Source organism: Vipera berus (genome assembly GCF_964194415.1).
Source record: "Vipera berus genome assembly, chromosome: 8".
NCBI classification, from domain to species: Eukaryota; Metazoa; Chordata; class Lepidosauria; order Squamata; family Viperidae; genus Vipera; species Vipera berus.
Window position 1 is genome coordinate 6,511,352 of NC_138211.1, and position 16,543 is coordinate 6,527,894.

Genomic DNA, 16,543 nt, shown 5'->3' on the forward strand with positions numbered 1-16,543 from the left:
TGAACCAAGTAGTAAATATTGACCCCAATCAAGTCAGGGCTTTTATTATTTTCTTCAAGGGATAATACATCTTGATATTAGCCAAGCAAAGGTCAATATATTTACTTAAATATGCATTAATTGAGACCATCACCCACGCATCAAAAAGCAGCCAAGATGGAGCAATTCTCTTTAGCACAATATACCAAACTAAAACTTTCTGTAACAATCTGTTACAGAATTGGAACAATCTTTTACCGGGGGGGGGGGGGGGGAATGGCAAGGCTGTGTCATTCAACGCCTTCTCTGCAATGCTGAAAAACACAGAGAAGCTCATCTATAAACTTCTTTGCTTGTTTAGAAAACAGTCTGTATCTTCTTCCAAAAGTGGCTAGACACTGAAAAAAAATACTTGTGTAGCAACACAACTGAGAGAGTTACTGAACGAAGCTTAGAAGATCTAAGTCACCACTGGTCATGTTGAAAAAGCCTAGAGTAGTGATTCTTAACCTGTTGTGGGAAGTCAGCCCCCCAGAGAAGGTTTCTCCTTCATGGGGTTCTTGGAGACTGCCTGCAATTTTCTTGGCAAGATTTTCCATAAAGGGCCAGCCATTGCCTCTTTCCCAGGGCTGAGAGAGAGGGACTGGCCCAAGATTCTCTCATCTGGGCTTTGTGCCTAAGGTGGCACTAGAGCTCCCAGTCTATTGGTTTCTAGCCTGGTGGTTTAACCACTACACCAAATTGGTTCTCACCACCAATTTATCACTAAACAATTAAGTTGCTTATGTTATTGGGGAAGGCATCCCTATTTCCAATCATCCCAGTCGTGCCACATTTGCATCGAACATGGAGCCCAGTGTTTCTCTGCCTTGGCATTGTTAAGATGTGTGGACCAACTCCCAGAATTCTCCAGACAACCGTTCTCCAGGTCGCACTAGACCTTCATTCTTGAATCAGCTTCAGAGGATGCTCTGCCACCGCCACACAAAAACACACCCTGTTTTCATGCAATTTTCACAGGCTCAGGAGAACCGTGCAAGAGCGTGACCCTCTCGCACAGCTTCCAAAGGGTCTTGAGGCCAGGCCAGACACACAACCCATTCTTGTGAAGACTCCAAAAAAAATCACACAATGGTATGCTTTCAAGAATTATCATTGTTGGATATCGGCGAACACTAGTGTGTCACCTTTGACATGCATGTCATAGGTTCAGCATCACAGTTCTAGGAACCAAGCAAGCAATATTCAAATTTCGCTCAAGCATTCACAGCACAAGATCTACAATCTCTCAGCGTACTGAACCTCACAAATTAAAATCACACGTTGATAGAGAACTGGCACATTTTGTGAGTTTCTTAGTTCACTCAAGTGGCTGAAGCACAGCATGTAGCACGTGCATGACACATGTGCCCACACAAATCAAAATATAATAATAAAAAGAAAGCGATAGATATTTTACCTCTAATGGGAACCAACCTCTGACAGTTAAGGTCATTCCTTCACTTTGAAGAACATGAATCTCTCAGTCCTAGAGAAATCTCTTCTTGGCAGAAGAAACAACACGCTGTGTAATTGGACTATCAAAGAATTTTATGACATTGGCTCAGAATGAGAAAGCTAATAGTAAATAAAAACATTGTAAATTTACATCAGCGTTAAAACCTTGCGAGCATCATAAGGGTGTTAATGGCATGCCATTATTCAGAACTAATTCTCTTGTAAATGAGAGTTAACCGTTTAGTCCATGCTACGATCTTAACTGTGAATGCCTTGACATGGCTCAGAGTTATGCCAGTCCTCTGAAGGGTGGGAAGAGCAGAAGACGAAGGAGGGGAGAAAATTATGGAAAACATAAACTTCCACCCCTTGCTGTTCTCATTAACTCTGCTTGAGGGACGCTTTAAAAGATAATGACCAAATTGAATTTAGCTAAATTGTCCAGGCACGATAGAAATCACCAATGATAACGCTATTCTTGTATACTTTCCTCTGTGTAAATTTATGCTGGGAGAAGATTGCTAGGAGCAGTAAATAAGACACTAGGCAAAGGAACAAAAGACTGCAGCCAAACACAACCAATTGGAAAGCATAAAAATTAGGCATCTTTCTAAGAGGCAGTGATAGGGCTGCAGGAAAGAGAAAGCAAAAAAAAAAATACAGCCCATTGATGGCAGGGCAAGATAAGCAAAATATATCACTTTTAGGTCCTATTTTGGTTATCCATTCCCTTCCTGCAGGTAAGGAAAGAGGTGTCCTCCCCTACGCTAACCTGCTGAAGGAATGGTCCCTCTTTTCCGTGCGAAATTGTGGGGGGAGGGACAATGCAGGAAATTGCAGTTCCAGTTTAAGAAAGGAGTAAAAGTTGGGGAGGGGGGAAAAGAGAGAGATTGGCAATGCACTGACTTGGAACGTGGACTGCTTTCTAAGCAAGTCAGCTGGGCAGATGGAAACAGGCCAGGAGACTGCAAAGTGCAACGAAGACTAAGTGGGCTTAATGGATGTGCAGGCTGACCCTCTTTGGGAAAAACCCCCGACAAATTTGCCATTCTACATTGAGAGATACCAAATGCAATTTATTTTTTTTAAAAAAAATCATTCTCCTTGGTAGGATTTCCCCTGCCCAAGAGGTTACGGCATTTAGCTCAGTAATGAGAAGTCTAAATAGCCTCTCTTCCCCTTTTACACCACTCTGGTGGTCTGCAGCCTTCCTTGTTTCCTAGTTTTCAACTCCTTAGGAACCCATCTGTTGAGGCTTGCTCAGTTCGGGAGCTAAGGAGAGGAGAAGCAACAGCAAGCTAGGATGCTAATTTCTTCTGACTCCCCCAGTTCACAACGGATTTCAGTTTCGTCATTCGCTTCTGAACCAAATGATGAATATTATCACGAGGAGAGAAGGAGAGAAAGAAGATGCCTCTAGACTTCATCTCCTTTCCACAGTCACAGGAATCATGTTACTCAAGAGTTTCTTCATTGTGTTGGTGTCAGGCTTGGGTTGTTCCTGTTCTAACAACTGGAAACCACATAGGATAGTCCACATGGAGGGGAACTAATGGTGTGGCCTTGAAACTGCATCAGTTAGAACATCTGGAGATAGAACTTCTGTGCAGTGCTTCCCAAGCCTGGTGAAATTACCAAAAAATCAGGTAAAAGAGGTTGCTGTTTCCCCCCCCCCCTTTGGCTAATGACACACAAACCCATTACATCCAATGGGGACATTTAAATCAACTTAAAAGTATATTAAAATATATCTGAAAATCTCCCAAAGGATTCCTATTGAGACAAAGAGATCAAGATCGTTCAGTGATATTGTTTTTATAACATAGATAGTCCTCAAGTCACAAGCATTCATTGAGCAACTGTTCAAAGTTATGATGGTGCTGAAGGAAGGGACTTATGATTGGTCCTCAAACACTTTCGGACAAGCAGCTTGGGTGCCATGAAGGGAAAAGTTAAGGTCTGGTGTAACGTCTAAGAAACCTGACGGTGTAGCAACTACATGTTAGAAGTGCAACCTCTACATTTTTGTAAAAATGTAATGATCTTTGAGAATAACCTTGGAGACAGGAGGAGGAACTGCAGCCTAGGCCAGGGCTAGGCAACCTTGGCTCTTTTATGACTCGTGGACTTCAGCTCCCAGAATTCCTGAGCCAGCATAGCTCAGCATGGAAACCTCTTCTTTTCCCCTCAGCATGGCTGGCTCAGGAATTCTGGGAGTTGAAGTCCACGAGTCATAAAAGAGCCAAGGTTGCCTACCCCTGGCCTAGGCAGTGATCAGACAAGCGATATTTCAGCCCACAGAAAGAAAGGGGGCATGGAAAGCATCTCAAAGGGGAAGCTCCTGAGTTTTGGGGAAAGTAGAGATGAGAACAGGGAAAAGGACTTTCAGACTTGGAAGATTCTGCTCTTGTAACTTTACAATAAAGATAACATTAGTACTTATCATTTTGGTTTCTTGTCTGAAGTACCTCAGGGGGCTAATAAAACAGCAATTATTGGAAAAAATAAATATTTCCAGTACCAAACTTTTTTTTTTTAAAAAAAATAAAGATCTAATTTATCATCAAAAGAAAGGTTGGGAGAACTCTTTAAAAAATAAGACCAAAAAAATGAAAGTCTCTTTTGCAGATGACAAATTTGAGAAGGAAAGCGGTGTTAGTTTTTAAGGTAACCCCAAGCCATAATGCATCTGGTAGACTAACAAATTTTTATTAAAAGGCACTAAATTTCAGTTTAGAGTAGGTCTTTCTTTAAAACTTCATTAGCCTGAAAAGGGGCTACTAGATTCCTCCTCATTTTTACAAGGAAGGAAACTTTGAGGGGGGGGAATATTAAAGCACCGTGCAACTTTTAAGTAGAACAAGGAATGGTAATGTTTAAACCTCCACTACCACAGCAGCAATCAACTTTTATTTTTCTTTAAACCCCAGCTAAGCAGCACAATGCTCTCTTCCCTGATAGAGCCAGCACTTTAAATAAAGGATGGATATACTTTTTATCAAGGGACGCGGTGGCTCAGTGGGTTAGGACACTGAGCTTGTCGATCAGAAGGTCGGCAGTTTGGCGGGTCGAATCCCGAGTGCCGCGTAGCAGAGTGAGCGCCTGTTACTCGTCCCAGCTTCTGCCAACCTAGCAGTTCGAAAGCACGAAAAAATGCAAGTAGAAAAATAGGGACCACTCCGGTGGGAAGGTAACAGCGTTCCGTGCGCCTTTGGTGTCTAGTCATGCCGGCCACATGACCACGGAGATGTCCTCGGATAAGCGCTGGCTCTTCGGCTTTGAAACGGAGATGAGCACCGGCCCCTAGAGTCGGAAACGACTAGCACGCACGTGCAGGGGAACCTTTACCTTTATACCTTTTATCAGTGCTTATCCATCCACAAGATCTTCCTCAACTGACTTAAAGCAGAATGTAAGGAAAAGGAATTTGGGCACTGAGAAAAGATTTCCAAAACTAAAACCATTTTTATTATTATTATTTTAAGAACAAACCAAACGATTTGGAAAAGAGCCATTTGTTTTTGTAATAGTTCATCACCTGCAAATTGTGCAAATAACTACTTTACAGTTGCTTTTTTTTTTAAAAAAAAATGTTGCTATGCAGGATAATTCTAGCGAGTTACAGCTTCATCTGATATTTACCCAGTTTATATATAATCCAGCTATCTCATGCCTAGGTGTCTGATTCTAAAGCATTTTTTTTGTAAGAAATGTAGAACCATCACAAAGTACAGCCCATTGAGATGCAAAACAAATCCAGTCTTCACAAGTGAGTGAGGTATAAACTCAAAAGTCAATTTCACTGCTTAATAAATAAAATAGCACAAGGGGGAAAGATACAGACCCCTTAAGTGCAGCTATAATTTATCAAAAGTGATTGATGTAGCAACAAAAGTTGCTACAGTTACAACTGAATTGTGCCAAGGATGAAGCTTGTTTTCAACAAAACTAAAAGGATTATTTTCAAAGCATGTTAAGCGCTGAGGTCATGCATGGGGTTTAACCACACATCCATCCTGATCTTTGCTATGCACACAGATTGGCAGTGGCTAACTAGAGGTTCAGAATAATTTTTACTCCTATTCTTACCTGGATATTGAACTTCACTCCCTTCTGCTTACAAAGCCAACAAATTAATATCAGATATAACCTTTCCAGAAAACCCAGACTTTCTTTCTTCATTATTGGAATCAATAATGGCAATTTCCTTAGGGTTTTTTAAAGGGGATTTTCCCTACCAAAGGTGCACCTCCAGCTATAATTTTAGCTTTCTAAAAAAAAAATACAGTAGTAGGTTATACCTAGCTAGTTTCTGGATGGGAAACTCCAAGGCTGTTAATTACATTGGGAAATTAAAATAATATGTATTAGCAGAAGGCAACAGCAAGTCACTTCTGGACTCTTGCCAAGAAAACAAAATAAAAATATCCAGGTACCATCCAGAGTTTAGCTCAGCTCAAGGGAAACTTACCGTAATTTTTAGAGTGACAGTAAGCCCTAGTAAATTCAGCAAGCTCTAATATGTTAAAAATTACATCGTCGTTAGTTACAAAAAGTCTATACTATAACAAGTGTGCTGTGGTGTTTCTGAGCCTTGATAACTTAAGACATGTGGACTTCAACTCCCAGAATTCTGGCTGGCTGGGGAATCATGGGAGTTGGTTTTTTTTATCCCATTTATATCCCGCCCTTCTCCGAAGACTCAGGGCGGCTTACAATCTAAGAAGCACAAATCAATGTGCTTAGCAATAGCCTTCATTCTATGTATATGCCTGCTTATTAGGGCTTTCGGGGGGCCCCAAGCAGCATTTTTATAAAGTCAGCTTATTGCCCCCAACAATCTGGGTCCTCATTTTACCTACCTCGGAAGGATGGAAGGCTGAGTCAACCTTGAGCCTGGTGGGACTCGAACCTGCACTAATTGCAGGCAGCTGGTGTTACTTAAGGAGGCATTAGCCCACTGCTCCACCAAGGCTCTTTTTGAAGTCCGCAAGTCTTAAAATTGACAGGCTTCAGAAACACTGATCTACCCAAGTCTCTGGAAAAAGCCTGCGTGCATGCAGTCACAATGGAGATAGCTGAGGAATTAAATAGCTAAATAGCTGAGGAGGAGAGCAGGGCTGGTTCAGTAGACCCTTGGGGGCTACTTAAGGTCAGATTTCGTAAGGGGGATTAGCACAGCTGGAGCTACAGATGACAACACACTATTTTAATACAAGCATTTCCACTGCTGTAAATCCACTGGAAAAAAAGGATGGAAGAAGGAAGAATCACCCTTAAAGGAGGCTCATAATGAGTAAAGCACATCAAGGGAGGGGTCCAGGGTGCTTATGTGGCATGGAACATGAAGTAGTGCAGACACCACATCAGAGCCCAAGAAGAGCAACAGACACCTGATAGGTAAAACAAGACTATTGACTTTGGAATTGCCTCACCATTCTTGACTGCTGAACCTTGGGGAGAAAGCACCTTTCTGCAAAGAAAGTCCATCCATGAATAAGAAAGGGCTCGCGGTACTTCCCTTTCTACTTGCTTTGTAATAAAAAAAAACATAGATAAGCATTTTAGAGGAGGACTAGAGTTCAGGACAAAAAGGAATTTTTGGCAGCTGGGTGGAAGGACGCCTCTACTGTACATGCAAGTCCAGGACTTGAAATGCGAAAACGGGAGACAGCTTTGAGAAGCCATCACACTCTACTGGCACATTCAAGCTGTTTCAGGATCCTCTCTCAACAGCCACTAAAGCTGGTAAGTCTTACGTAAGATAGACAGATAACCTTTATTGTCATTTTTCCCCCCTAATGTATCTGTCCTCCAATGTCATAACTCAACTGTTATGGGGCAGCCACCAAAGCTATGGGACCATTAGCATCTGACAAGCCACTCTGGACAACCCCAGCGGCACATCTATTGGGAAGCTGGAGCCATCTCCTGAGGGGTGGTGGTGGTGGAGAGCACGCGCCCACAGCTCCAGATGGTTGTGCAAGAACTAATACAAACTGACACATTCAGCAGAATGGAAGCAGAAACATATGGGTCCACCATCAGCCGCTGCCCCCGTAATGCCCAAGACAACCCAGTCTGGCACATGCCAACTTCTACCTTCCATTCCCAGGCTGCCTGACCAACTGGTGCAAGGTTCAAGCCCTGCATTTCCTCCAGCTTCGACACATCCCTGGCTTTTGCCCGTTCTCCGTTTCTCTGCGGCTTCCTCCAAGGAGTAAAGGAAGACTCTAGCAAGTCTATTGACCTCAGTTAGAGGGGTCAGAAATGATCATAAGCGGAGTATTTAATCGAGTTTATAGACAGGCTTCATGCCAACAAAGAAAACACGAAGTCTCTTGGGGGAGAAACATCAAAGAGGATCCAGTCTATCCTGGATTCCTCCCCCCACCCCCTTTCCCCCCAAGTCAAGAAGTCAGGCTCCGCAGCCTTATTTAATCAGGAGAAACAGATGGACAGCTGTCAATACCCAGCCTTTTTACCCCCGCCCCACATTCCTTTTAGCATCTGTAGATGAGAACTTTTCCTTAAATTTGTAGGACTGCAGTAGAGCAGAGATCTGGGCAGGGAGGACGTGCCTGTGTGCACAATCAATCCAAGTCTTGCGTGGGTGGGTGTGTACGTTCACAAGTGTGCGGGGACAGAGGCGGAAACAGCTAGCATCCCTGCCAGCGAATGTTTGGTGTGCACAGTAGCAACCCCATCACACCTTGGAGAGAACTCAAAGCCGCAAACAAGGAGGATTTTTAATGTATTGGCTTGGACGGTTTGGACTCCCTTCACCCAGCCATTCATTTAAATCCCACTTGCCATCCGAGATAGGAAAAAAATGGATGTTCCTCTACCACTCCTGGCGCTCTCTCTCTCTCTCTCTCTCTCTCTCTCTCTCTCTCTCTCTCTCTCTCTCTCTCTCACACACACACACACACACACACACACACACACACGCACACACACACACGGGCAAACCGATCAGTAGGGAAACGTTGATTCCAACCAAGCTTAAGATGGTCCTGATCCCTTCCTTCGCCCCCTCTCCCGCCCCCACCCCCCAAAAAACAACGCGCACACAACGCTGGGACAGCCTCGCCGCCGCCTTTCGCAAAGCCACAATTCGCGGTGTTATTCGCGGGTTATTCTACTGGTGTGTGTGGTGGGGGGGAGGGATCTTAAGGGGTGGCATGAACCGAGCATCCCAGAAAAGCCAGACGGCGGGGGGGGGAAGGCGACCGTCGTTCACACCTCTCCCTCCCTTCCCCTCTCGCCCCCTCCCCACTCCTCCGGCCGCCCCCCCGCCGCCGCAGCTGCCGCATCCGCCGTCGCCCGTCCCGAACAACTAGCCGAAGTTTCGACGTCCAAGTTTTCTGCCCCTTTCTCCCCCCCCCCCGCCCCACCTTCCGACGACAGGCAAGAGACGCCTCTCCTCCGCACCTTGGCCAAGATCGAGGCATTCGCTTACCTCGGGCGCCTTTGGAACCGATCCGGCACGGGGGTGGGGGGGAGAAAATGGGGGTGGGAAGTGTTGATACACACACACACAAAAAAACATAACAACATAAAAACACACACAGCCCGGCTCCGCGCCGCGCGAAGACGCCGAGAGGACCTAGCCGCGGGCGCGAACCGTCCCGCCGGCGCTCCGCTCCGCTGCGCGAATCCCGGAGCGAAGCCAGAGGATGCCGCGGAGAAACTAGGCGGGAGAAAGGCGAGTCCTCCCCGGGCACCCACGGCACCCAGGCAGAGCATCCCCGTCCGAGCCTAATAATTTATATCACTGTTCACCGCCGTGACTCCTTAGGGAGAAGGGCGATATACAAATCAAATAAATAATAATAATAATAATAATAATAATAATAATAATAATAATAATAATAATAATAATAATAATAATAATAATAATAATAATAATAATAATAATAATAATAATAATAATAATAATAAATAACGGGGAGAGACCAGAGAGGAGTGGGGAAAGACGGCGCCACCCTCTCCCCACCCTTCACCCCCACCCCATTTCTCCCTCCGCCCAGTAGCCGGAGCCCGGTACCTTGGAAGAGGAAGAGCGAGGCCATCCCGGCCAGCGTGGCCCAAAAGAGAAGGTGGTTAATTCTCGCCAGAAGCCAAGACATCCTCGAGCTGGGAGAAGCCGATTGCGCGGTGCTGGACTCGCCTCCCTCGCTGAGGCGGCGGCGGCGGCAGCAATAGAAGCAGCAGAAGCGGCGGCGAGCTGGACGGGAGGGGGGGGGACACGGTGGGGGGGTCTTCCCCGCTCCTTTTTTCCCCCCTGCCGGCTCGCGTGGGCTCTCAAGCTGGCTCGCGTGGAGTGGCCAGGGAGAGAGAGAGAGAGGGGGGGAGGAGGAGCCGGGTGCCCGGGGACCGAGGGAAGGAGGGAGGGGGGGTGGGGGGAAATAAGACGCCTCGGGCTTTGCCTGGACTGAAACGGGAGGGGCCGGGTGGAGGGGGGGGGAGGGTTTGCGGCCGTCAGTCAAGCCAGAGGTCCCACGCGGGAGTCCCCAGCGCCGGCTTGCTCCGCCGCCACGCGCGCCCGAGAGCCAGCCAGCGCGCGCTGCTCCTCGCCGGTCCGCCTCCGTCTCATGGTCCGGCAGCCCGAGGCGCTCCGAGAGACGCGGCGGCGGCGGTGGCGGCCAGCCCTCCGCTGCGGCGCGCGTACTCATTGGTTCGCGGCCGGCGCTTTCACGAAGCCCCCCCCCCCCACCCCGCGCGGGGAGAGAGAGAGAGAGAGAGAGATTCTCCCCCCACACACACACACACACTCCCAACTCCGCAGAGCAGCCCGGGCCCTTCCCGGCGGCTGAGATGAGTGGAGGGGGTGGGGGGCTTCGGAGCGGGTTTCTCGCTGGGGTTGTTGCTTGGCCGTGGAGGGGGGGGAGATGAGAAGGGAGTCCCAGTTAAAAAAAAAGAGGTGGGGGGAATATTTGTAGCTCCGGGTTAAAATGAGGGTTAGGGTGAGGGGGTGTCTGAGCTGGGTGGTTGTCTTGCAGACGTTTCGCGAGCCAGCTAGGTAGCAGCATCAGCGCTAGCAGGGGAGTGGGGTTTGCAAAGAGGAGGAGGAGGAGGAGGAGGAGGAGGACAACTGTGGGGTCCTTGGTGAGAAAGCCACCCTCTGAGCTGGGTGGCTTTCTTGCAGATGTTTCATGACCCAAACTAGGTAACATTGTCAGTTGTTGCTATTGCTTGAGAGAGATTACACCCTTCCTCACCAGAGGCCCTTTTCTGCTTGCCCTCTATCCCCACCACCCCATGGAACGGTCTAAATCCAGGCTGATAAGTATCTCAAAACACTAGCGGAATCCCTCTAGCTAACAGTTTTACATTCATTGTTTTCCTTTTAAAAATAATAATGTCTCTTGAACTCCTTAGAGAACAAGCATCAATTTCAGCTGCCAGCTCTTCAGAGAAATATCCTGATCTTTGGATTGGAGGTGATCGATTTTGCTTTCATTTCACTGGGTCCAACAATCTGGGTCCTTGTTTTACTGACCTCGGACCGATGGAAAGCTGAGTCAACCTTCAGCTGGTCAGGATCGAACTCCTGGGCAGAATTTCCCTGCAATGCTGCATTCTAACCACTGCACCACCACAGCCATAGAGTAGAACAGAACAGAATAGCAATAGCACTTAGACTTATATACGGCTTCGTAGTGCTTTACCGCCCTCCCTAAGCGGTTTACAGAGTCAGCCTATGGCTCCCAACATCTGGGTCCTCATTTTACTGACCTCGGAAGGATGGAAGGCTGAGTCAACCTTGAGCTGGTCAGGACTGAAGTCCTGGCAGTGACCAGTGAGTTAGCCTGCAGTACCGCATTCTAACTATTGTGCCATCAGGGCAATTAATGCTTTCCAATTCTGGTGTTGGAGAGAAACTCTTGAGAGTCCCTTGGACTGCAATCCAATCAACCTATCCTAAAGGAAATCAACCCATGGCTGTCCTTTGGAAGGACAGTCACTGAAGCTGACATTCAAATACTTTAGCCATCAAATGAGAAGAGAGCACTCATCGGAAGAGACTCTGATGTTGTTAAAGACGGAAGGCAAAAGAGAAGGGGATGGCAGAAGATGAGATGGTTAGAAAGTGTCATTGACGCAAGGGGCATGAGTTTGTGCAGACTCAGGAGATAGTGAAGGACAGGAGAGATTGGCATGCTGTGGTCCATGGGGTCACGAAGAGTTGAACACAACTTAGTGACTATACAACAGCAAAAATAAATCTCAGCGGCTCAAGACACAAGAGTCAAAAATCTCTACTCTTTCCTTGCTTCCGTTCTAAGAGAAGATAAATTCTGCTGATGGAAGCTTCCCCATGATTGACGGGTGATTCACGAGCAGAAGAGCAAGAACATACGGGAGCCTAACGTGGCTTCCTCTTCCTTATACTAAGTGCACTGCCAACTTTGGGAAATATTGCAAGAATCGGGTTGCAAGCACCCCATGGGAGGAAGGCGATTGCCTGTTATCTGCAGACTTAAAACCAGCAACATCTAATCAAGTAAACCATACACCTCTTCTCGTTCTTTGTGTTGTTCCCGCCGTATCAGGCGGTCCGCAGTTTTGCATTTCGCCCGCCACTTCGTCGGTTTTGCGGTGCGTCTCAAGCGTTGTTTTGGGTTTGAGGCGTAATGATGCAACAATGAAATCTCAGTTGACTCGTCGCAGCCACAGATCCTCCCCTCCTCCTTTTTCATCCGAGCTTGGGACCCGCAATGGTGGGAGTTCAAGTAAACCAGGCGCCAAGGAAGCTGAAATCAGCCAACTTTGCTTTAGCTGTAGGGGATGGCAATCCCAAAGGACTGCTAAGGGGAATGCAAATGGGTGGAAGGCAGAAGGTAACAGTGGACTGCTTTATTCCAGGCCTTCCTGTCTTGTCTGCAACTTTATATAAATGACACCCATCTGGGAGCCTAATTAGAGAGTAAAACGTGCTGTCACTTCCTTCAGAAGGATTGGGCTCAAAGTTCAAATGCAGTTCACAGCATCCTTAGCAGCTGATCTTACATAAAGAAGCATGGTTTTCGGGAATGCAAGAATGGTTTTCTTCTTGGCTTCGGTCACTTTGGTTGCAGGTGGTGAGAATTTCATTTGCAAATGCTTCCTAAGGGTTTTGGGGGGGTTGTTTTTTTGTTTTTTAACATTTGAGATACTGCAGAGGATGGAAAAGCTTTAGTGGTTTATAAACTTTGCAGGGCCATCTCAGGAACAAATGAGTCACTCCTTTTATTTTGAACAGGACCGACACCAAACTTTATGCTTTTTTCCCCTCCCATGTACATAAATAATAATGTAAAACAGCAATGCTCTTACTTTATGAATGCTTGAATCCTGTTTGTGAATCTGCATTGCCCTCTTTGGCTTGTTCTCCAGATGATTGTGAACGCAGTATTGTATGGGCATGTTCTCTGTGGAGCTTTGTACCTTTTGAAAATTACTCAGAAATGGTACTTCAAAGCTCATATAAACACAACTTATCTCTGCTAATAAAGCAGATTTGGGAGTTTTTTTAAGGCTTCTCTGTGAGCCTGAAAATAAGCTGCAGATACTTTACAAATCCTACCTGAAACAACCATTGCCCCCCCCCAAAAGCATGTATTGATAGTTTCCTTTCCTGCAAAACTCTTGACATCCACTAGATGGCATTCAAGCCTGTTCCTTTTGTTGCATTCTATTGATCACCTGGATATTTTGCAATCCAATATGGTAGTATTTGATGGCTCGTTGCCTCTTTGTGGAAGGACTCATGCCACAGATTGTTAACTCACCCCGTGCTTTTTCTAAATGAAGAATGTCATCCGATGGCCGGAACAGCTCTTTTTGGAGCTTTCTGCTTTGTGGAACATCAACTTTTCACGTAGAACAGCAGGTGGTGTTCAATGGAATGCCTTGCCATCAATGTTTATGATCTGTTTTGCTCACCCTGGCCGGTGTGTCTTTGCTGATATAAATAAAGGGCCCTGATAAGAGAGCTGCATGTAAGAGATAGGAGGAACAACCAAAGTGAAGACATTTGGAAATAAATATTGTCATATATACAGTAACCTGCTCATACGAGTTTGGAGCATGCACAAAAAATAGGTATTGTCTAGGAATCCATACAACTATTGCATCTCTGCAGAATATAAAGACTTTAAGTGCAGAAGCATTGCAGGGAGATGGCCTTGGAGCAAATATTCAAAAAGCATTATCTGAACAAAGAGGACATAAGCATTCTTTATCTCCTGGGAAGAGATGTAATAATTAAGAGATTCAGGTTGGTTCTCCCTGTAGGTGAATTAGCAGGCTGAGCTTGAGGGGAGGATGAAATTCATCATTAATTTTGAGTTGTTACATTCCCACAAGAAACCCAAGTCCTGCCCACCCATAAATTTTGTTGACCCTTATCTGGTGCCAGATTAGTTTGACCAATAATAGATTAGATTCTTGTGTGCAGGTAGCAAGTAACCCAACTCCTCTTTCTGGTTACTTATGCCTGACATCCCTGATTCACTGGGTTATGAGAGGGAGAGGAAGCAAAGCACGGTCAGGTTTGCAAGATTCCTATCCCTTGTCTCAAAATTTATACTTCTGGCCTTCCAGTGGAATGAGTTTCATGATCTGGTCTGCACCACAGGACTGACAATGAGCCTTGGTGGAGCAGTGGGCTAATGCCTCCTTAAGTAACACCAGCTGCCTGCAATTAGTGCAGGTTCGCATCCCACCAGGCTCAAGGTTGACTCAGCCTTCCATCCTTCCGAGGTAGGTAAAATGAGGACCCAGATTGTTGGGGGCAATTAAGCTGACTTTGTAATAATGCCGCTTGGGGGGTGTATGAAAGCCCTAATAAGCAGGCATATACATAGAATGAAGGCTACTGCTAAGCTTGTAAGCCGCCCTGAGTCTTCGGAGAAGGGCGGGATATAAATGGAATTAAAATAAATAAATAAATAAACCATCATACTACACCAAGACATTTACTTTCAAGGCTTTCCTGCTAATTTCTTAACCCTGCGGTTTTGATATTCCTTGGATCAGCCTGGATCAGAACTTAAAAACTGCCACCAGTTTTTAAATTCTATTTAGCTTCCAAGAGAAATGCAATATGGTTTTCACTGGGCAATTGTTTTCTTTTGTTTGACCATGACCAAGTTGGTATTTTATGACAAGAAAGCCCTGCCAATCAATGCCAGTAAATAATTCAGTGATCAAACTCTCACCCAGCAAAAAGTCTCTTTAAGACAGAGGTCCCCAACATTTTGGGCACCGGGAACCGGTTCCATGGAGAAAGGTTTTTCCGTGGACTGGTGAGTGCGTGGTTTTGTGTGCTGCCTGCATCCCACAGATGGGGCTTGCTTGTTTGAGTGGACCAGTTGCTGGCATGCTGCAGCCCTTTAACGGTCCATGGACCAGGGGTTGGGGACCCCTGCTTTAAGAATTATCTATCTGTCTGTCTGTCTGTCTGTCTGTCTGTCTGTCTGTCTGTCTGTCTACCTATCCATCCATCTATTTATCTGTCTATCTATCCATCCATCGATCCATCGATCCATCTCTCTCTCTCTCTCTCTCTCTCTCTCTCTCTCTCTCTCTCTCTCCCTATCCATCCATCTATCTATCTATCTATCTATCTATCTATCTATCTATCTATCTATCTATCTATCTATCTATCTATCTATCTCTGTCTATCCATCCATCCATCCATCCAACCATCCATCCATCCATCCATCCATCTCTTTCTCTCTGTCTGTCTGTCTATCTATCTATCTATCTATCTATCTATCTATCTATCTATCTATCTATCTATCTATCTATCCATCCATCCATCTCTCTCTCTCTCTGTGTGTGTGTCTGTCTGTCTATCTATCTATCTATCTATCTATCTATCTATCTATCTATCTATCTATCTATCTATCTATCCATCCATCTATCTCAAAAGCAAGCTGAGCTTCTCCTTTTTCCAGACATGAGGTTTCAACCAAGCAGAAGCAAAAGCTCATCTTCTCTAATTAACAATCAGGCGGGCGGAACCTGGCAAGTGCCTGACACAGAAATCCTCAATCAGAGCAACTGCCTTCCTGGTTGGCAACGAGGCGCCTGGCTGTTCACACCTGGGGAAGATTGTGGCTTCAGTTTCAGCATCACCTGGCCGAGCTCTCAATATGTCAACTCACTGCTTGTGGTAGCAGGTTGGTATCAAAAGCTGCCTGCCTCCAAATCCAAATAAAGGTATGATATGATAAAGAGTTGGCAAATCCAACAGTACGTTAGCATTTTTCAGCAAGGCAAACTAATGTTTTAAATCTATGACCAGAGGCCAAAAAAAAACAGTGCAGGTTACAGAAAAAGATTAGTAATAGTATTCCAATGGCTTTGTATTGGAATAGAATTAGAATTACAATACGGAATGGAATGGAATGGAATGGAATGGAATGGAATGGAATAGAATAGAATAGAATAGAATACTGTAGAATAGAATAGAATAGAATAGAATAGAATAGAATAGAATAGAATAGAATAGAATAGAATAGAATTAGAAATAGATCAAGTTATGACCACTTGCTCATCACAGTTGTAAGTTAAGTGAATCCATGGTTTGCTATGGGCCAGTTTTGCCAAAAAAACCCATCCAGAAGTAAATGCCAGTTTGGGGCAAAACCATTGTAAATTTTTTTGAACATGGGATACTGCAAATGGCTATAAATTTGAGCGGATTCCCAAGTGCCCAAAATGTCACATGACCGAAGGCATGGGGCTGACCATCAGAACTTCAAATCCAGCTCGGAGGTTCCCCTCAGGGTGGTCCATCATAACTCTCTCCAGCTGCTAAGCAACTGGTCATAAGTGAAGGACTACCTGTAGAAGCAGTTACATCCATATTTACATGGGTGTGGAATTTCAACACCCTTAATAAACCTAAGAATCAAAGACAGATGATAGATAGAAATTCTGATACTTGCATGTGTGGGAGATGAGCAGGCTGAGTCTGAGGGATGGGTCAAAAGCGTCATTCGTCTGGAGTCACTGCGCTCCCACAAAAGACGTAAAGTCCAGCCCTCCCTGAATTCAGCTGACTCTTATC

General features: G+C 45.5%; 1 protein-coding gene across 1 annotated transcript in view; it reads right to left on the bottom strand.

Moving 5' to 3' along the window:
- Window positions 1-9,569, bottom strand: part of NTM (neurotrimin) — a gene marked incomplete at its 3' end in the record, with an annotated part of 577,786 nt that extends 568,217 nt beyond the window's left edge. Inside the window, 1 exon segment of the mRNA XM_081333436.1 lies at window positions 9,527-9,569. Coding sequence (XP_081189562.1) covers window positions 9,527-9,551 — 25 coding nt within the window. The 5' untranslated portion in view covers window positions 9,552-9,569.
- Between the last annotated feature and the right edge of the window lie 6,974 nt (window positions 9,570-16,543).